This window comes from Thermobia domestica, chromosome 13 (assembly GCF_964235325.1).
Source record: "Thermobia domestica chromosome 13, izTheDome1.hap1.1, whole genome shotgun sequence".
Taxonomy (NCBI): Eukaryota; Metazoa; Arthropoda; class Insecta; order Zygentoma; family Lepismatidae; genus Thermobia; species Thermobia domestica.
In genome coordinates, this window is record NC_137466.1 from 137191957 (window position 1) to 137215031 (window position 23075).

Sequence of the window (23075 nt, forward strand, 5' to 3'; positions counted from 1 at the left end):
TTGACAGTCGCCGAAACCGGAAGTTCTTCAATCGTTGCTGTATTAATCCTGATGCTGATGTTCCTTTTGTACCAGGACTAAACCATTGTTCCTGAAATAAAAATATATTACACTGTTTGTCTTATATGACACTTTTCTGGTGAACTTTCTACACATGAATTACAATAATAAATAAATAAAAGCGCCAGTAAAATCAACAGTTATAATGCTTTTAAATACTGAGAGGTTGTATTACTTGATTAATACGGTGTTGGACCACTGTTACCTTGAGAGCAATCTTCCCTTTAGAAATTCAGAAATGTCTTCCATTTTACATCACTGTCATCTACCCCGCTTAATTTACTACATTCGATGATCTGTTACACCACTAGCAACGGCCAGATGCAGGCGCTGCGCACGCTCCTCAATGGTACTCCCTTACGTATCTTACATGTCTCAAACTACAGGTGTTTGCATTATTTTGATCAACGTCTATATACCGTTCGTACAAAGTTTAGAACGGAAAAACTCAAAACTCCCCCAGTCAACGTTAAGTTTGTGATAGGCACTATTCTCTTTCTTAGTTTTCTGTGGGTTTCCACTTTCCTCCCACATTCTAAATGCCACTAGTTCTTCATAATCATTCACTTTCATTTGTCAGTTCATTTTTAAACTTATCAGTTGACATTATACACAGCTGGCTTGCCGCGGTGACTCAGTGGTAGAGTGCTCACCTCTGATACGTAGAGCCCCTGCTTTGGTTCCAGTTCCGGCCAAGTGGGTTTTTATGGTTGACAAACACCATGTGCGTGGATTTCCTCCGGGTCTTCCGTTTCTCCCCACTTTCGTCATTCCACCATTATCATCCACTTCATCATCACCGTCTCCCTTAACCTCGGTACATAATCGTGTAAAATCTCAAAAATTATTATCCCACAACGTATTAAAAAGGATAAAAATATATTTTATATATATACCGACAATACACAGAAACAGTTACAATATAAATTGGTAAAGGTGGTCCTTGAACGTTTGCCTCTCTCTAATCTACAAGTTAACTCCTGCGCTCCTGTTACTGTAGTTAAACATGTTTTGTGAAGTCGCATGCAAAGTCAACACATTTGAACTTCAAAATAGTTTGAAGAACTCATAATTAATGTTTTCATATGCGGTTCTAAACCAGTGGTTCTCAACGTGGGTGTTACTAATAGCCAGGGAGTGTTCTCGTTTCCAAAGGGAGTTCTGAAACAAAGTTCTAATAGTCTATTTAAGATTGCATGACCTATTAGTCTTTTTTGTTTTCTTCATATTATGCGACAAAAGCTATTATACATTTTAGTAGGCTTTTTACAAATAATAATAATAATTGAAGCGTTTTATGGTTCTTAAACTGCTTTGCCCTAGTCTTACATTCAGCCTTGTGTATGGGTGAACTGGATTAAGATGACAGGAGCATCAAGACAATCGCATTCACCCAAAGAATGCTACGGTCGAAAATGTTAAGAACCACTATTTTAAACTACAATCATCAATACAAAAGATATATTTCTAATAAAAGCCAAGTGTGATACTCACAAATTCACTGCCACTATTTCCCTTCAATATAGGGAACGATCCTATGATCAATTTTGCAAGATTGGTTTTTTGCTTTGTAGTAGGCTGACAGCCGTATTTTTCAATAAAAGCATCTACTATAACTCGGTTGATACTGTACTTCTCTAGAATATTAATCCCTTGATTATTATCCATCTTCTCAAGCAGATCTGGACATTTCCTTTCCAAAAGTGTTCTTAAGTTTAAATTTAAATCATTGTCTTGCTCCTCAGGGGAATGCGACGGAGTTCGGCTTCCACATGTCGACGTTTCAATACTACTACCCTCATCATCACAAGGAGACGAGAAAACGTCTAAGGTTGAATCAGTGTCTTCGTCTGTCAGTGTTGTAGGTGGTGAAGAACATGATGATGATGTCATTTCCTGCCATTTCTTGCGGAATTTTAAGCGAGGACCTGCTTCAGGAATTAACGCTTTAATTGTTTCTTCATCTAACAAATAAAAGCTTTCCTCGTCTATTTTTTCACCTAAAATGAAAACACATACAGTGAGCACAAATGGAAGCTTCGCAACGTAATACACTGCAACTCAAGAGACTGAATCATTAAATTACACCTGTATATCACTAATATTCACAGCTGCTTTTCCCTAGGAAGGTACAGTGGCTACGCGGTTCAGCGATATTTATTATACTATGAAACGTGATGTAGCAGGTACAATATTTTATTTTACAAAAGAAGAGTGCACTTTCAGGAACTTGTTTATGTAGGACGTGGAGGTACGATCATGAACCGCTTACTTCTGGCGCGAGGAGTCCATGCTACGAACTGGTGGACATCAAGTCCGTGAGTTTTCTGGAGGTTCTGCATTATTTTTAAATATACTAGACAAGCAGAATAGTTGTGCTACAACCTTATTATAACCGCTCCACTCGAAACTAAAACGGTGGTTAGCAAATTTGCAAAGAAAAATACAAGCGCGAGGAAGATGACAAGGGGTCATGAAATGTAGCGTCAAGTTTTTTTCTACGTTTGGGTACTTAAGTCAGTATAATTTTAAGTAAGAAATAATGCTCCCTTTTGCGTTATTTCTATCCATTAAAATAAACAATGTTATTTCAGATTTTTTTACGAGGAGGTGGGGGGAACCATCTGATATAGGAGTATTTTCATGTTTTTCATTGGTATATTTTTACCCTGCTAACTAAAAGTGTATAAGTTTCAAATTCACGGAGGGGATACAATTTCCCATCAGAAATGCTCCTAAAACAAAATGACACATTCAAATGATCACTCGTGAGAAAAACAAGCACCAACCGTACGTGCTGGATGATCAGGAAAAAAAATACCCATCATTCTTTCAAACAGGATGTAGGCCCACTCGCTTCAATAGATAGCATGTATGATACATGCAGAAAAAAAACTGATTTCATATCAGATCAATTCGTCTATAGGTACGAAGACATTGATATACAAAAAGCGAAAAATGTATAACTGGACAGAGAATCGAGTGCGCGCCTCCGGTTTATTGTGCTCACGCGTTAATCACTAAGGTAACCGGTTCACTTCCAGATCACCCTTACACTTTTTGAAATGAAACCCACAAAAACTGCACCAGGAGCTGCGGTGGCTCAAAGGTAGAGCATTCACCCTGGTGCGTCGGGTCCCTGGTTCGATCCCAGCTCACGCCAAGTGGGCTTTGTGGTGAACATCCACCGTGTGCGTGGGTTTTCTCGGGATTCTCACGTTTCCTCCTCACTTTCTTCATTCCACCATTTCATTCATTCTCATCATCAGTCTCTCTTAGTTCCAGGGCATAATCGTGGAACGCTGAACTGAAAGATTTCATTTTTCAAAAACTGCCCAGGCGTATTATAATCCTATATTCGTTTAGCGGGTACAAGCCTAAAAGATAAAACTGTAGAATCCATTAAGATGTTCATTACACCATGAAACGTGACTCAAAACTTTTAAATAATAACTTTTTTTTTTAATTTGTAGGTACACTAAAACGAAGAGTGAAGTTTCGGTACCTTATTTACGTAAGAGGAAATGATATGGGGCAGCTGTCACTCACCTGTCGCGAGAGGTCTATGGTTCGATCTCATGTAAGTCTCTGACAGACAACATTGAATTCCTGGGCTCTCTCGATGTTCTCCAGTTTCCTTCTTTTTTCTACAAACGTAATAATTATTGTCCCATCTGTCCGTTAGCCCAAAGGCAACAATTCCTATTTGAGTGTAACGTCCAACGTTTATGTCCCGATGTTAAATGTTAATAAACAAAGTAGTAAAAATAAAGTGGGAGTGAATGATAGAACCACGGGAAAACCCACCACACACTGTTCACCAGAAAGCTCACTTGGCGCTCAGCCACCGCGGCCCCGAGATAAGCGTCACTCTAAAGCAGCGTTTCCCAACCTTTTTCAACTTGCGGCACACTACATGTGTAACTTGAATTCTCGCGGCACACCCATATTATATATATATATATATATATATATATATATATATATATATATATATATATATATATATATATATATATATATATATATATATATATATATATAAAATTACTATTATTATTTGTAAATATAAAATACCGTGGTATTTTTATGTAATTACTGATCTTCTTCTTACAGAGAAGAAAGCTCGGTCACTGATTTCCCCCCGTGGTAAATCATTATGCTTTGTCTTCATTCTAATTTTAAAATAAAAATACATTTGCAATGAAATATAGGACTCGGGTTTTTAAAAATCTCTTTTCTCTTTCGAAAACTGTATCTAACCTTTCACTAAAAGGGAAGATCACTAAATAGCGAATAAATAAACAAATCTCCTGTACTTTTAAAACACAAATGTAGGTAATTTGTATGCATGTTTGCTTTGTTGAATTTATTGAATCATATGTTAAAATTTCAAGTTACGAAACAGTCTGCAACAATAAAAAAGCAATAATGGTCATGACAATGATAAATACTTTTTTCAACATTAAAAATAAGTAACACTTAAAAATAAGAAACTTAAAATTGTAGATTTATGGTAGAGGTTCATAATAATGTGAAATATATATTTTCCCCTATGTCTTGCAGTTTGGGTCCTATCGAATCAATAATTTGTTTCGATTTCCTCGCGGCACACCAGAAGCCCATTCGCGGCACACCAGTGTGCCGCGGCACACCGGTTGGGAAACGCTGCTCTAAAGAGTAGGTCCCGTCGCTCATTCCCTCGCTGTTATACACGCCTTTACAAACTAAACGAAACCAAGTTGCCTAATCTATCTGTTTGCCTGAATGCCTATTGTTTCATTACAGAAGCCAACGTTAAATTTGATTCGATGTATTAATAACTGCTCGGAATTTTTTTTCGATTACACCTCTAGCTTGCCAGTTGGACTTTTTAATATTTTTGGTTATCTAGCCTATATACTAAATTTCTAATTTAAATTTCATCATTCATTATTTATATAAACATCATTTGTAGCGTACTGATTATAGTACAGTGCCAATAAAATAAATTTTATATGCATAGCATTTGCTTATGAATAATCACATTGGCATTACTAAGGTGTCAGTTTCCCGGAAAAAAAAAAATATTTCATCGAACTCGATACTGAAACGAAACTCACTGATTCCATCTCAACGCACGTCAAACGGGTGGGTCTCTCTTAGACTTAGAGCTCAATCTTGTAACGTTAAATTAATTAAAAAAAAAAAAGCAATCTCTTAAGTTCTACGTCCCACAGTTCTGTAGGGTACGCTAAAGGAGACTATGATGAAAATGAATAAGATAGTGGAATGAAGAAAGTAGGAAGAAGCAGGAGAATCCAGAGGAAACCTACACACACTGTGTTTATCCATCACAAAGCCCACTTGCCGCGAGCTGTGATCGAACTTAGGTCCTCACGCACAAAACGTTCTACCACTGAGCTACCGCGGCCCCTACATTACATTAAGAACAGATATGCACAGTACTATATGCAATGTGCAAATTGACGGAGAATATCAGGGATTTCCCCCCCTGAAAAAACAAAATTATTCCTGGAGAAGAAAATTGTTATCCTTGGTATTGATAACTTTTCAAATTCTCAATATATAGTATACGTGAGTGATGACTGGGTGCATATATGGGTGAAATTAATCCCTTCCCTGGGAAAAAATGTGCAGATTGATTATACGGATCCACATATTTGTAAAATTTATAGAAGATATTTGTATTAATATTTTAATGGAGCAGTGTGAAAGTAGTCGAAATATGACATGCTCTTACTTGTGAAATATGTATTTACGTGTATATATTAATGAACGTGAAACCTAGTATGCACTCATTCGTCCATAAGGTAAGTAGTGGTAGATTAATGAAGGACAACGTAACGTGCAAGGAATGTAACGAGCAAATTACTTTAACAAAAAAAGTTATCTTTCCATCGTGAAAGCAATTGTTCTCTAGGGTTCTTGTTCATGTGTATACCCACAATTACTGACGCGCCAGTTCCCTACGGATGCATTCGCGCTAGGTACCCTGCTGTGCTCGTGCTTTGAGTCGGTTACATAGCATTCATGCTTTTAGTTGCCACCTAGCACAGGTAAAATTGTTTTTGCACATGACCTCTTAAACTAAATCTGCACCGGGAATGTAAATGCACACTTCAATGTAACAAGCAAATGAATTTAACAAAAATATATCTTTGCATCGTGAAAGCAGTAGTTTTTCAAAATCCTAATTTACGCGTATATCCACCATCTCTGACGCGCCTGATCCCTACGAACGTATCCCAACGTTACAGCATGGGTTCCCATGCTGTGCTTTTGCCCTGAGTCAGGTAGATAGAACTCGTGCTTTTTAGAGGCACCTAGCACAGGTTTGCTGATGTTTTTGCACGAAATTTCTTAAAGTGAATTTGCACCGAGGAATGCAAGTTCACACGTCATGCTGAAGGTAGAGAAAGCGAATGCAGAGAAAAAGTAGTATATATTTCATGAATCTCTGTATGGATTTGTATAATCAATCTGCACGAAATATTCAATTAGCATACCGACCTGCCTATATGCTACAAATAACGGAATATATTTAGTACAAGGGATCAAGAAGCACGTAAAAAACACAAAATTTACAGGAGAAATGAATGATGCAAGTACTTAGACGTAACATAACGTAACCAAATCTAACCCAACCTAAACTAACCTAATATTAGAAGAAATAAGCGAAATTCTATATCTTTTTGGAAATTTATGAGGGATCCCTACACTAATATAACAAACTAAACTAACCTAACCCAGGGGCGTATCCAGGGCGCGATCGCCCCCCCCCCCAAGAAGAGGCAACTTTCTTATTTTATATATATAAATAAAACTCATCCCAAAGTTTGGAGCCCTTAAAAGTAGCAGTATGACAACACACCGCCCCCCCAGAAGTCGGTCCTCGATCCGCCCCTGACCTAGCCTATCCTAAACTAACCTAACCTACTCTAAACTAACCGAATGTGAACAGAAAATACCAAAATTGTAACATTTTTTTAGAGAAAAAAGCTGGACCCCTTCTGCTAAACATATGCCCAAATAACCTGCATACATTATGTCATTAAAACCATTACTGATACAAAAACAAAAACAAAACAAAAAAAGGCGCTAATCTATGTTACGTGATCAGTACAAAGCACCTCCGCATTGCAATTCCATAATTATAAATCACAATTTTTTAAACGCTGCTTCTAACTACACAGATGACATGTGTTCTTTGACTCCGTACATAGCTATTTTGCAACTTATAGCGAAGGGGAAAGGGTGTAAAACATTGACATGCCTCCTCATTCTATTGTAATATAGAAATCAACGTTCCCTACGGGGCTCCATCCCGCCTTTACTTGTTATTACTGCCTCGTTATTATGTGCATTGAATATTTAGCCTGATAAATGTAGGAGCTAACTTGATTACGAACTTATATGAAAGGAATCAGCATTTTACACCCTAACGACTATACACTGTACTTTGTTTACAAAACACTGAATCACATTGATACCAGAACTTTAGGTAAGTAAACAACGAGCTGTGCATTTTGTAGTTACCTAGTATAATTTATACTTACGATCGAAAGCTGGATAATACAGTTCTAAGTTGAGTGTAACTAGAACTTCTTCTATGAAGTTCATTTCTTATTTTCACACACTTTATCAACTCTTCAGTCTCTTCGCCGCTGTCGTCCATGTCACATGATGTGTACCCATACGCCACCTCAGCCGCATCACCGTACTGCGTACTCATATACATTCGCAGTTTGCTACAACTGAGAACTTTTATCTTGTTTCCTGTATAGTAATTATGCCCTAGCAATATTACACTCTAATAAAACATCGTATTATTATTTCGGTAAGATTGTTGCCGTTACTGTTTAATCATCTATTGATGTTGCAAGTCACGCACTATTCCATTCTCAGTTTTAAGAAATGAGAAAATCTCATAAATGGGAACCAGGAAATTTGCCTTGAGCTCACAAATGAACACACGTTTGAAAATAATGAGACATTTTGTCTCAAATATGAGCAAAAATTACTTATTTTGTTTTGAACACGCATTTTTCTCATTTCTGAGCAAGGAAATTTTTAAGAGTGTAAGTTTCCAATAACAGAAGGAATTCTGCTACGGACTAGACACTACATTACTGGGGGTTGGCAGCAAAATTGACTATAAAAAGACCATGTGCACGTCGACATTTTATTGTACCTGTAAATAAAGCGTCTCCATGGACCTTCGGGATGTAAGATCCCAGTTGACTTTTCGTAAAGTAGATCACTAGCAGGAACACGGGACTCCTTTTTCCTGCCCTTCAGTCTATTCATAGTTCACTTCCAACTCTGATGAGAGGTTCATAAATAACACATCTCGTTGTTTCATATCATTGATCTAGAAATTTTCTTTTTGATATCTCCTAGAGTTTTTCATTGAAATGGCGAAAGAAAAGTAATGTTCCATTTATTTTTTAATAAAAAAAAAAACGAATTAAATCTGCACAGCGTTTGGCAACAATTTGTGTAATATTAAGTTATTACTCTGCCATAAAAATGCTTAATTTCATTTTCTCGTTTTTTGGTGGCATTAGGAATTCAGCGTGGACACATTCGAAACCAACTATCAACTTCGACAATTGGTATGCGACAAAGCTAGTATTTATGTATATTACAAATTTATTGTTAAAATAATTATTTATAATAGACATATTAAAACAGTAAGAATAATTTTGCGTTTTACTATTTTCAGGCATGAAACTTGGAATGCTACAGACACAAATCGGTATTATTTCCATCTTATCTGAGTTTGAACTGAAAAGATGTGCAAAAACTGAAGTTCCTATTACTATAGATCCAGGAGTTTTTCCATTGGTGCCTAAAAATGGAGTTTGGCTTAATCTTTGTGCCAAAGAAAACAAAGGGACGTTATCACTTTGAAATTCACAATTTATTGAAAAAAGTTACTACAAGAAATGGAAAATAAGTAGATCATCGTTATAGAAACATACTATTTCAAAAACAGGGAAAGTACATCGCATCTTGGAAATTATAAACCTACTAATTTACGTAAGAGAATAGTAGTTACGTAAAAAGGTTTCTCAATGAGATCGTCAGAAAATGTTGAAATCGTGTTTTGCCAACAGTGACTGAATGGGGAGATTAAACTGTGATAGTTGTGTACAGTAGATTGAGACAAATTAACATGGGGAGATACACAATATTCAATAACACAGAAATTTATTTGAATTCACCATCGAAACGCAAATGAACCGGATGCGTTCTTTCGAGAAATTCTGCTGTGATCTGGCACAGATCACGTGATCTCTTCCCCTGGATTATTGTCTATGGAGCTATCTCAAGTCTAAGGTCTATAGAAATAAGCCACAGACACTATTATGAATATGTTTAAAAGTGACGCAAAATTGGATTCTCAAAGTTCTTTCCACGCATCGAAGCAGCAAACGGAGGTACTTGAATCACATCATCTTTGAATCACAACGCCATTGATTGCTTTTCACAATAATAAAAAAAATAATGGTTCATTAGCGCTTGTCAGTTTTCATTCTCATTTTAAATTTCTGGTATTCTTATTAATAAACCTTATATTTTGTATTGCTTTATTTGTATGGAGTAACAGACGCAACTGATAATATATCTGATCTCAGTGAGCATCCACATAAATGCTGGAAACAAAATTTCAGAGTACAGCAATTTTAGGTGTCAGGACACTCTATAAATCAGAAGTTTGGTTAAATTGCTATAATTTCTGTAACTTTGTGACATAGCTTTTTTTTAATTTTTTTTAAATTTATTTATTTATTTTTTTTTTACTTCTGAGTAATGCAAGAAAAGATCCAAGGTTTAGTTTTGATATAAAAATATTAATAATATTTCCAGACAGCTTTTAATGCAAACGCATTACACTCTAAATTCGGGAAATGTATTTCACTTTAGCAGATAAATCAATATGTCCACCGTTTTCACAGATAATTGAAGACTCGCTGTAGAAAACCATGTAAGTGCCAGAGACAATAGTTACCGCAACAGTAGAGACAAAAAAATAGTAAATTGTGCCCAAGCGTCACAAAATAGAAAATACTGTTGCTTAGAAATACGACCTAGCATATAACGAAGTGAAGCTATGTATGAAAATCTAACTAAGGCGTAGACGTATTAAGAAAATAAAATAAGTGAAACAATTTAAAGGTGGCACTTACATTAATTTCTGCAGCGAGTCTTCGATTACGCTGCGATACATGTTTTCAGTGATCTCACAACATGCCGGAATATTTTGTGTTTTCATTTACATCGCATTGTCCGGATGCTCATTGAATATATTTTCCTTTAAAAACCTTCAATGAAAGAAGTTACAGAGATTCAATCTGAGTTGTTTGGGGACCACGATTGTCCACAAACACATGGAACATCTTTGGAAATCGATTTCGAAATCATTCTCCGAATGTTTAATGAAAAAAAAATCAAGCACAGTGTGAGGTTTTGCCCCACCTTAAATCATACATAGTGCATTGAACAGCAATGCTTTTATATGAAGGTGTGAGATGAACCTGTAAAGAATTATCTTCCCACCACCATTGATTATCTTGTGAAAAAGTGGCCCCGTGTGGCGTAGTCGCTAATGCTCTCGCCTTTGATATATACAAGCGATCCCGGGTTTGATTCACGGTGCGGACGCTGAGTCGAAAAGATGAAATAGCTTTTTCAGGCTATCCAACCTAAGTGAGGATTTCCTGGGCTTTTCTCATTCAGACCAGGCAAATGTCAGGATGGTACCTAACATACAGGTACCACGCCGCTTCCTTTGTTCTCAATACCTTTCTTCCTTCCCTAGATGTGTGGTCACCAAGACTACATTACTCACGTGACTTACTTAAGGCCGTAAATCTGGTATTGACCAGAAATATGTATAAACTAATAAATAATATTTTCTGAATAATAAAAAAAGAAAAGTTCAATTAGGTCATTACTGGAAACAGTTGCCCATACTGTAATTCTTAGAGCATGCGAATTTTTTCGCGGCATATTTTTGGGTTTCGATACCCCAAAAGCGAATATTTTGTCTATTCAGGACACAAGATAAAACCAGACTTCATCCGAGAACTACGTGCAGTGGCGAACAGTGCTATGAGGCCCTGAGGCCAGGTCTACCCTGTTTCCTACTATATATTTTCTTTATTTTTCGTTTTTTATAAAATAAAGTCAATACTTCAACATTTCGTTTTTTTTTTTTAGTAACAAAATAGTAGGTTGGAAACACTCGGAGTCCCTTCCGTCTGAGCCTCATCAGCTCGCTAGACAGGTTTATGGGCTATGCTGCTCAGGGAGCGAAGTTATTATCGCTGAGGATTGCAGGCATTGTTGGGAAGGTGCGAAGGCTCGCCTCTGGGAGTTTAGTTTTAGCGTTGAAGACATCTTTCAATGCTAATACGTTATAAATTGATATCCTTAAAACAGAGTAAGAAATATCTGTGTAGAATTATGCATTTCTGTTAGTGATAACTAGTTTGATTTAGGTATATAATCTCAGGCAAGAGTAAAAGTGAGGGGGAACGCGGGAGGATGTCACCCCCCACTTCCAGAAAATATCTGTGCCGTCCTCTCACTTTCTAAAAAATTACAACGGACAAAGATAGTCACGGGGGACGGCGAGACGTCATGCGTCTCCCAACCTTTTCAGATCCAGTTTTACCCTTGCTCTCAGGGGTTATTCAGAGTCGTGTCGCCACGTTTGGCCTAATACTCGTTTCGCCTAACATACTATCTGACACTTTTATGACAGATAAATGATAAGATTTGTGTCCACCATTTTAGGCGAAGAAAGGATCCTTGTTTAGCCTAATCCTCGTTACGCCTAAAATGGCGGACAATAAGAAAAAACCGTGGAAATTCAACTAGAGGGAAATTATATAAGAGAAAATTCCCTAGTATATAAAGAATTAGGAAATGCAAAATATATAGATTAATATTATATTAACTATTTTCGAGGAGTTAGGATTACCAAAATTCCTTTATGTATTTACTAGGACCATGGATATATACAAATATATATGAGTAGGTGAATAGCAAAACCCGTTAAATTCACATTTTAATATTTGTGACAAATCGAGAAAAACTGTTTAAACACGTCATAATTGTAAAATAACATTAGAAACTAAAGAACATTAAAGAATTAAGAATAATGTGAGTGTTGGTCTGTCCAAAGCTATATAATCACACTAGTCTGTGAATTGTGTTATTGAAGAAAATAGTTTGGATTTAACAGGTTTTGCGTATGTAAATAGAAATAACAGCTTTTGCATCTGGACTAGCGGCCATTTTTGTTGAGGCTCAAGATACAAAACCTATCAAAAAGAAAGGGAGCCAGAGTCAGAAATCAGTATTATGCCTACTAAAATATTGGGGAAGGGGGGGAATGTATTATCAACTATACATTGCACAAGATTGGCACAAATGAATATGGATACATAAATGTTACATTAATTTTGTTCTAAATTGAAAACAATGGATCCAAATGTGCAAAAAATTGAGTTATGTAACCTCCTCTCCATCATCATCTACTAGATGGAAATCGTCGTCGTCCTCTGGTGCATCACCATTTTCTCGGTTTTCTATTCCTCAAAAACCTCTTTGTAAAACGTGAGCTTTGAGTTGCTTTCAATCGTCAAACCCTTCGTAACTACAAGCGGAGTTAATTATACCTATCCGTATACATTTCTAAACTAAATGACTATATTTTGGAAGAGTTTGTAACCTTTTATGGACTAACATAGGGTGAATATTAATTTGCCAATTATCCCAATATATGGATTTGAAATATAGCAAAACAAAATGTGCAAATGTTGAGTTTGAGCAAAACAGTGGCAGAAAGAGAATCAGAAATGGTAAATAAGTGGCAATTTTTTTTTTTTCATGTTGTACTAGAAGCATGTTATAATTTTGAATGATAATTGACACGAAACATTTTAAGAAAGAGGTTCTGCTGAAGCTGAAGAGACTGTTTAGAGAAGAACCTAATCCAACAATGTTCTGTTCAAAGTAAAGAGTTACCCTGAAATACAAAACAAACAACTTTTAAGCATAGGATAGTCCACTCACCTTGTCTTTTAGGCTACATTTCGTTTCCAGTTTTTCATGTGTCTTGTACGTTTTCTAGACAATTTTGGTGTTGTCTGATAACAAAATTATGATCACCGCTGCCTAGAGTATCGTTTTCTTTCGATTTTGCGTGCATTTGTCTAGTAATTATTAAAGACAAGCAAATAAGCACAGAAAAGTTTCACGAACAGTTAGGTTAAGACATATAGTGTTTTCATTTTCAGTCTAGGGTGCGCGGTGACTCAGTAGTAGAGCGTTCACCTCCGGTGCTTGGGGTCCCTGGTTCGATCCCAGCTCGCGCTGTGTGGACTTTATGGTGGACAAACACCGTGCTCGTGGGTTTTCTCGGGGTTCTCTCGTTTCCTCCCCCATTCTTCATTCCACCATTTCATTCAATTCTCATCATCACCATCTCCTTTAGCTTAACCGGCATAAACGTTGGACGTAAAACTAAAGATTTCATTTTCATTTTTTTTTTCAATTTTCAGTCAAAAAATAATAAAGAAAAATGAAAGCACACACAGTTGCAATAAATATTCAGATTACTAAATTAATCCTATACAGTACGAAACCTCAAATTGTTTGAAATATGGAATTAACCGGGTTTGATTCTGCTTTTCTCATGAGGTTATTTGCAGGTTTGGGATTTAACAGTTTATGAAACTGAATATGGAAGAGGAATTTAACTGGTTTTGCATCTGTTGCCATGATGGATTTAACAAGTTTTGGTAATTGGCACATATTTCAATCTCAATTTTCAACTAGTTAAAATGACTTTTTCTACTGAATACTATTTGGAAATAATAGCTTTTCAACTAAGGTTTCCAGAGCAACCACTATCTCATTTTTTTAAAGTGAATTTAACGGGTTTTGCCATTGGCCTAATCATATATCGTATATATATATCGACACGTTCTCTAACGATCCAAACGATTTATGGTATGTATTCCAAATCTTAAGAATAGATTTCATTTCAGCTTGAGTCTTCTACTAAAGTAAGAACTAGTACAACTTTCGGTTTCAATATTGATTCCTAAATATTCCTTGTAAGAGATAACGAGAAATCGTTTTTGATGAGAATTCAGCTTCCGATAAACAGGTTGCATGTCTCACACTATCACTCTATTCCTGCCGTAAGTTATATTTCCGGTTTCAATATTGAATCTGCATAATTTGGAAATCTACAGTAATTTAACAATGTAAAAAGAAACTCACATGTAAGAGAACAAGGTTTAAATGTTTTCATAACTTTGCTCACTGCACCGAACACCAGTAAACCTTAGCCAAGACGGACACCCAACTGAATAAGGGGTTCAGCCGGATAGTTAGTAGACAACGTTCGCTTCATCGTATGGACTTCAGAAGCCGATAACCCACGAGGTTACTACTTGTCATTATATGTCACTACGGTTAATGTTTTACACTGGCAACAGAATACCGTGACTGGACCATAAAAACGAGTAGCGTGGTGCGATGCAGGGTTGGCAAAAAACATGTTTTTTAAAAAAAATAAATAAAATAAACCCGTTTTTTTAAACCCGGTATTTTTGGGTTTAAACTAGGTTTTTTGTTTAAATAATTTGATGTATGTATTTATATCACACATGGAGAGAAATAAGTTTGTTTCATCTTGGTGTTATTGTGCAACAACCGGGTTATGCTTGAAGAGGTCACATAAGCTTAAAGCGGCCGCTTCTCGGCTTACATCCGAGAGAAATTGTCCTCCATTTGAACTCGAAACCGGGACTAATTGACCACAAATGCGATATGTCTGCCGACTCACTCATGAAGGACTCCTGGTAAAAATACGTTGTGCTGATCTTAAGGTACTTGTTAATGTAACTGCCAAGAGTCATTTCAGAAGGACAAAAAGATAACCAGTTGCACAAGTGAAACCATTATACAGAATTACATATGGACAATTTCAAAATGCTGCAGAGTACAGAAGAACTAATTTAGTCTAAGTTAGTTCATTACGACTTTTATTAGTCCAAGTTTAAAGAAATACAACGAGAAGAAGAAGAAATGGACTTAATTTGTATATCAGTAAGAAAAGTGAATAAAGATACGAATTATTTGAGTCCACTTTGGCTCTGACCCATTTATAGATAAATAAATACCAAAGACACTTCTGATTTCAATAAATGCCTCTCGTGGGATTTGTATGAACCCTCCTCCCCCCGAAAAACTACAGCATTTCGATGTATTTTATCAATAGTAAACATTATTAAAACGAAACAATATTTAGAATTTTTCTTTGATTGAAATTGCATAACAATAATAACAAACTATAAAAAAATCACAAAAGAAGCATTCATAAACTTATAAAAAATACAAAAGTTGCTTTTGTAGTATAATCTTTTTGAGTAATGAATGGGAAATTTAGGTCTGAATATAATACGAATAATATCCGGGAGTGAAACATGATAACCCATAAATGTGTGTTCATCAAGATTTTACGAACACTTACACTTTTACGAATATTTTTCGTGTTTTGGTTTAAACCAGATTTTTTTTTTTTTTTTTTTTAACAGCTGGTTTAAACCAGCAAACCCTGGTGCGATGAGTCTCGATTTCAATCTCATCACGCCGATAGTGATCTATTATTTGGTGCCAGCCCAACGAAATCATGTCAGGTTGGAATTGTACAAGACAACGGAGACCATGTTGATTTATAGAGTGTTTTTCTGTAAGCAATGTTTTGGACCTTTGGTACCTACTATTCACCCGTATTGTATCGAAGTACGAAGATCTCCTGAGTCAACTATATCTTTATTTCTGTCATACGAGTGAAAATGGAGTGTACCAGCAGGACAACCACCCTCGTAACAGATCCCGGTTGGCCACCATCTGTTTGGAGAAGCATTCAACTTCTTCCTGCTGAAACAACCACCGAGAAGCCCGAATTTCAATCACATTGTGCATCTCAGAGACTTATACTATGGACATTCCCGGTAGTATGTGAAAGGAGTGGAAATTCGACTCAAAAGTTGTAATTTCAAAAGTAATAATAAGAAATGAAATATATTTTTCTTCTTTCTTTGTTAGTGACACGTTGAGATGTTTGAATTGTGGAATTATCCAAAGAGCAATTTGTCAGCAGAGCGATTTGTCGCAAATCACTCATTTCGATCACAATTGCCCATTGTTAAGTTATGAGAAAATTTAGGGATCTTTTGTCAGATCTAGCTGGAAATAGTTACAAATTTCATACGAATTGTAATTACAATAGAATCACAATAGATCCCTTGTAATGCATTAACAGTTTCAAAAAAGCGTTGAAATTGGAATGAAATCGTCTGAAAGATCATCAAAACCTACAATAAAATAACTTTTGCACCTACATAAGAAGAAACACACAAACTATATTTCCTTTAGCATATCGATTAGCAGTACCATTTGACAATATCAGATATTTGGAATCAAACTGCAAACTAAAAGTTACTTTTCAACAGCACTCACCTTTAAACAAAATTTATAACAGCTGTAACTTGTTTTTCTCTCATCTCAAATATAGCCACTATACACTATACACTCTGTTCCATATTCTCAAAACGGAACGGAAAAATAACTGTACAATTGTCGAAACACTTTTCCGAAAGCAAATAGTCCTATTACAAATTAATTATGGGAAAACTAATTTGTATTTCTGAGTTCTCCACATAGTAGGGATATTTTTTTTCCGAAAAATTTCCCTCCGGTTTTATCTCTACGATTTTTTTTATAGTCCACCATTTTAGGCTGAACGAGGATTAGGCCAAACGAGTATCCTTATTTCGCCTAAAATGGCGGGCATAAAGCTTATCTTTTATCTGTCATAAAAGTGTCAGATAATTGATTAGGCGAAACGAGGATTAGGCCAAACGATGCAAGATGCAAGTAGCTGTTTTTTCCCCCTACATGGGGCCTGGTCCATAATAGCTTGTAGAATATAAGTCTGATACATTAGACATATATATAAATTTACGAAACGCTACCGTACAGGATAAAATAATAATATAGGTGTGTAATTTTAATTGAGTTTTCCATTTCATAGAATCAGTGGGGTATTTACGATTTTGTTTCGGAAGGGGTTTTGCTAACTTTATTCCTGGAAATGTGAAAATTCTGTAATATATATAAAACAATAAAAAGTTGCGATAAAATTTCGGTGAGTGCTTAAGCCCGGAAGCCACTCCCTTTTAAATATGTCACTTCCTAGAATACAATATTAAATATCTTGTGTTGATTCAAATAAAGTTCCTTCTGATCATTAACATTTCAATTACCACGTGAAGCATTAATTAAATGCAGTATTGTACTTACTTAAACCGAGAGATGCGAATAAGAAACGCTTATCCAAGAAAATTGATAGCTAACTGTAAGAATGTAGGGCTACTTTCGTTTTCTCTCCCTCCATTTTCAAATATGCAGGAAATGAAAACAACTACTGAGGAGGAAGTTACTCTCATCCCCCCTGCAAATCCTAGACAGAAGAAAGTATGCACTGCACTTCAAAATATTTGTAGTGGAGCTAAATAGGAATATTCCATTAATACATATTGTGTGTTTTCCTTATGTAAATATTTGTTGAATAATATACCTAGGTAATAATAATAATAATAATAATCTTTCCGTCTACTTTAGCTTATATATTCATTCTTTGTTAAACAACAAAAACTACTATGTATACATTCACATAAATTTAACTCTAAACAGTGTTAGAATTATACCGGGTGTTCAGAAAGTAACTATGCAGTGCATAACGAATATGTCACACAAGACGTTGGTCTTCAATCAAACCGGACCTGTGAACAAATACAAATACCTGGTCAAATACAGTTCAAATATGGTTCAAATATGTTAAACAATGGAAAATGTTGTATTAGTAATTAACAATCATATCAGTCAAAACTTAGCACACCACAACATGGCACGGCATAGTTACTTTCTGAACACCCGGTAGCTAAGAAAGCTCTTTAAAATAAATAGATTTAGTAGTTTTTTATTTAACTCAATAAGGAAAACATAATTCTGTCTGTAATTTTAAACATTTTATGTTACATTAAATGTTATTTGTGTTATTAGTTTGTCGGGCCTACCCTACTTGTGAGATTACGCTTTGCCACTGACTATGTGTTATTTAAAACTTCATATTTTCCATGAGCCCACTTAGCAAATGATAATCGTTCTTCTTAGTTTCTATCACCGAGTTTATACAACCTAGGGGGGGGAGGTAATCGGCAGTCGACTCCAGGTTTCCTACAACTGCTTTGGAGTCCTCCAGCTGACTGGATACACAGGTTCCTTGCTTTCACAATTGCAAATTGTTGATTGTATTAATAGTTCTCAAAATACAGCTCCTTCATATTGATCAGATAGCGGCAGATATTTTCTCAAAATGAAGCTCTGATTGGAGTTCAAATCTGGTCTGCTGGGATTCAAAACTCGCTGTACTCTATAATTTACTGGATTTTCAAAAATATTTGTTTGGTAGTTGATCCTCGATTTTGCTTCGCTTTTATATCGGCAACCAATGTCTTCTGGTATCAACTGTCTAGCCTGGAATCGAACCTGGTACAGATGGACTCCCAGACTTGGCTTCGTATATTGTGGAAAACTTCAAATATTCCAATATTCACTGACCAAAGACACATACTGGTAGTTTTCACTTACTGTCACAAGTAGCATGTATGACGCCTTCGGAATTCATTGCTGGGCCCTAGCTTCGAATCTGAGCCGACTGAGCTCCGGGATTCAACTTGGCTCATACAAATTCTCCATAATAAATTATCACAAGCAATCCAAAACAAGATGAATGGATTACTCGAAAATCCTATACAATCTTCAGAAAAGCGATTAATATTTGCCATCTGAGGTGGATCAGGAAGGAAAAAAATGCAGAAACAGTATGATGAGGGATCTATATTCCAATCGGATAACAGGTAATCGTAATAACGTGGCTGCCAGAGCGATAAAGATTACTCCTATAATTATTCAAAGTTCTATAATAATAATAATAATAATAATAATAATAATAATAATAATAATAATAATAATAATAATAATAATAATAATAATAATAATAATAATAATAATAAAGGAAGAAAAAAGAAAGAAAGGAAGAATAAAAAAGAAATCTTCCAGTCGACAATGACGGACAATTTCTGAATCATTTCAAATAAATATGGAGCACTGCGAACTAAACTTGTATGTATTTTGTAAGCCATGTATCTTTGCAATACATACACTTCGAGAATAAAACTGCATAATATATATAAACGATATGCAGCCCAATTTCGAACGTTCAAGTATTGTTATTTATTTATTTTTAGACACACCATCCCTTCTAGAAATTATCATTCCTTTCTGTATTTGAAAGTTCATCTCCCAAACCATACGTTTTTAATCAAATAGTAATTCTAAAAACTAGACAAATAATTAAGGAGAAAGTGTGCAATAATATTACTACCAATTAAATAGTTGGTAGTAATATAGATAAGAGATAAGTAGATTTAAAAAAAATAAATATTTTAATTTCTTAAACTAATCTAATATTAACTAGCTTGAAATAAGTAGTTTAGTAGTTTTAATATTGGCAAATTAACGTTTTATGCTCGAAAAACTTAAATTCGAACTAGAAACTAGAAATTGAAAACTTGGACAGCACATAGAATTTGTGACATAATGTATCACTCAGGAAAAATATTTGGAAATTCGACCTAGAAAGGTTAGAAATGGGATGACCATATCTCGGAATCTCTTAAGACTAGAGCCATAACATTTGATATTTGAAGTTTTCCTCTAACATAATGTTAATTAAATACCTTTTCATATTCGACCTTAAACACAAGAAAATAATGGGAAGGAAAGGGATGACAGTTGGAATTGTGGTCTAGAACTCCCTTAAGGTTAGAATAAAATTTTGTATTTTGATTTTTTTTATTTAAAGTAATTAAACACTCGTTTCAGCATGTTTTAACACTTGACCTATAAGGGATGGTGAAAAGTAATGGGGTGGTTCAGTAAGATGCCTATACGAGGCATTCGAATTTCGTGCGAGATTTCGAGTTGAGTTGATGTTGAGTTTAATGTCCCGTTCAGCAACGAGGCTATATGAGACATGGATTAACGTGGATTCCGAACTACATGAATTCCCTCTGGGAATCGAACCGGAGTCTCCCACGTCAAAGACGCGTGCGAGATTTGGAGTTGAGAGGAATTCTATATGAAAGACGCAGAAAGAATAACAAAAATATTGCCTGCTGTAACACGTAGTTGCGTTTGCTAATGTAGCATAAAAGATAGTGATAAATTTCCCTCAGATTGTTTTTATAGCTGAGATGTACACTACAAATACATTAAAACGTCATAAACGTCAACTAAAAGAAAATCGGCAATTCGTAGTATTTTCTTGAAAAGTAGAGCAAACGACTTGCTGAAGAATATTGCGATATATCGACTAATGAAATCTTATTTAGGTGTCTATATTATATTTACATTTTCTAATTAAAATGGTTTCCTATATACAGGGACACTCGCAGGACATTTTCGAAGGTAGAAGGGGAACCACACAAGCACAGTCGCAAATACCAAACACAATTTGATGCATGTGTTCACAAAACATGATTCAACGTATAAAACAACCAATATTTATGGATATTTTCTTATTGGATCAAAAAAAATCCATATATTTCAATCAAAAATTTTCTTTTAGCCTTACATCTGGATAAGTACGAAGGCCATTACGAAAGTTTTGAGATACGCATTGTTGTGGCACAGCATTTGAATTCCAACAATTGCGTTCGGTAGTGTTATCCAGTGCGAAGAAGCGAAGCAAGTTTCAACTCGCCTCGCTTATCGGCGTGGCCGTATCGCCTTCACTTGTTTGTTGATGTGAGCAGTATTCGGCTGTCTAGAATGGAGCTCGAAAGGGAACATTTTCGGGCAATGATCCTTTACGATTTCAAAAGTGGTTTGAACGAGACACAAAGCCTTGACCGTTTGCAGGGGGTATTTGGTGACTTTGCTCCTTCCCGTGCTACAATTTTCGGTGGTTTGGTGAATTCAGAAGAGGTCGGACATCGCTTGAATATGAAGAGAGAGCTGGACGTCCGACAACAGCTGGGTCAGATGAAAACATTGCCGCTGTGGAACAAATGATTCGAGAAAATCCTCGAACAACTTTCAAGGACATTGAATCTACAGTGAACATTGGATAGCCAGCAGTAACAAAAATTCTTCATGATCATCTTCGGCTCAGGAAGGTTTTATCTCGTTGGGTGCCTCACACTTTGACTGAACAGCAGAAGCGCATGCGTGTGGAATGGTGTGAAAAAGTGTTTGCAAGATTTGATGGAGGCAATTCTCGACGCGTCTCTGACATTGTTACTGGTGATGAGACTTGGATCTCTCAATTTGACCCTGAAAATAAACGCCAGTCTACAGTTTGGATCTTTCCAGACGAAAATCCACCCACGAAACTGAATCGACCGCGGTGTGTGGGGAAGAAGATGGTTGCAACTTTCTTCTCCAAATCTGGCCATGTTGCAACTGTTCCACTTGAAGAACAAAGGACTGTTACTGCTCAGTCTTACACCACTGTTTGCCTAACAAAAGTGTTCCAGAAGCTTCGGGAACGGCGTCCAAGAACTGGAATTGCGTGCGGTTCTGCTTCATCATGGCAACGCGTCCGCACACACGGCCAAAATCACAATTCAGTTTTTAGAATCTACGGAGGTCAAACTTATGACTCATCCGCCGTATAGCCCTGACCTGGCCCTGTGATTTTTTTCTCTGTTCCCAGGATCAAAGATCGCATGTGTGGGAAGAGATTTTGCAGCCCTGAAGAAGCTGTAGTGGCTTACGAGAATCAACTTTCAACACTTGAAGAAAAAGACTGGCAACACTGCTTCCGAAAGTGGTTTTCGAGAATGCAAAAGTGTGTACAGTGTAATGGTGAATACTTTGAGAAAATGTAAGTGTTAAATTGATTTTAAGTATGTAAGTTATTTCACATCTCAAAACTTTCGTAGTGACCCTCGTACATACAGTGTAGCCAAACCCAAACTATCACAACTCAGTATGATATGCTTACTCCGTAGGAAATATGAAATCTCGATTTAGAGGCCGTTCAAAAATTTTGTGGCTCCTGACCCAACATCTAATTATTGGCCAAGATCGCAATCTTTTGATCCATTTTTTTTAAATCATTCCTAAAATTCTTGTTTAACTACAATAAATAAACTATAGTGCTATAGTATATTAGGTACTATAGTGTGTAAGAGCCAATTAATATGTTTTAACATGTTTTGGAATAAACTGAAAACCCTTTGAAAATCCACGTGGTAGTTGCCCTCTTGTTCCACTGCGGGTGGCCATCCTTGTATGTGAACATCAAATGCTACTATGTCTTATTTTATGATTGAGGACGGAAAGTGATCATGGTTGGTTTCTTTCATGTTTGGCTTCTTTCATATAAGATAAAAAAATAAAAGTCAACTCTTTCACATGGTTCAAGGTTACGGTTCCTCTCTCCTCTTTCCCTCCTCCTTCCCTAGTCAGACAAGACTTTTGGGTGAGTATGCAGATTACGTAACTTCTTATACATGCGTGTGTTTGTTTTCGTTGTTGTGTCAGTCAGATCAGTGTTGCTAAGACATTCCAGTTTTCAGTTTATTTTATATTTATCAACACACACGAAGAAAATGAAGGTCTTAATTACATTATTATTAGTTATAGCTAACGCTAGAACTTACTAAATAAAAGAATAGTTCATACATTTCTCCCATAAATAATGAAAATATTCAAAACAATATGTGAGGAGGGCATATTCGTAAATTGCTCACCTTTGATGCAATGGGTCATTGGTTCTATTCTAAGTCATATAGGGCCTTATGCAGACTCGTTCTGAAGCGTGATTAGTGACATACTAAAGAGTTGGA

At 36.0% G+C, this 23075-nt stretch overlaps 1 protein-coding gene across 1 annotated transcript in view; it reads left to right on the forward strand.

Annotated features, from left to right (window-relative positions):
• LOC145668553 (cytochrome P450 6j1-like) overlaps positions 1–9614 on the forward strand; it is a 41708-nt gene extending 32094 nt beyond the window's left edge. The window contains exon 4 of the mRNA XM_081736540.1: positions 8789–9614. Coding sequence (XP_081592666.1) covers positions 8789–8976 — 188 coding nt within the window. The 3' untranslated portion in view covers positions 8977–9614. The remainder of the gene's footprint in view (positions 1–8788) is intronic.
• Positions 9615–23075: the final 13461 nt, after the last annotated feature.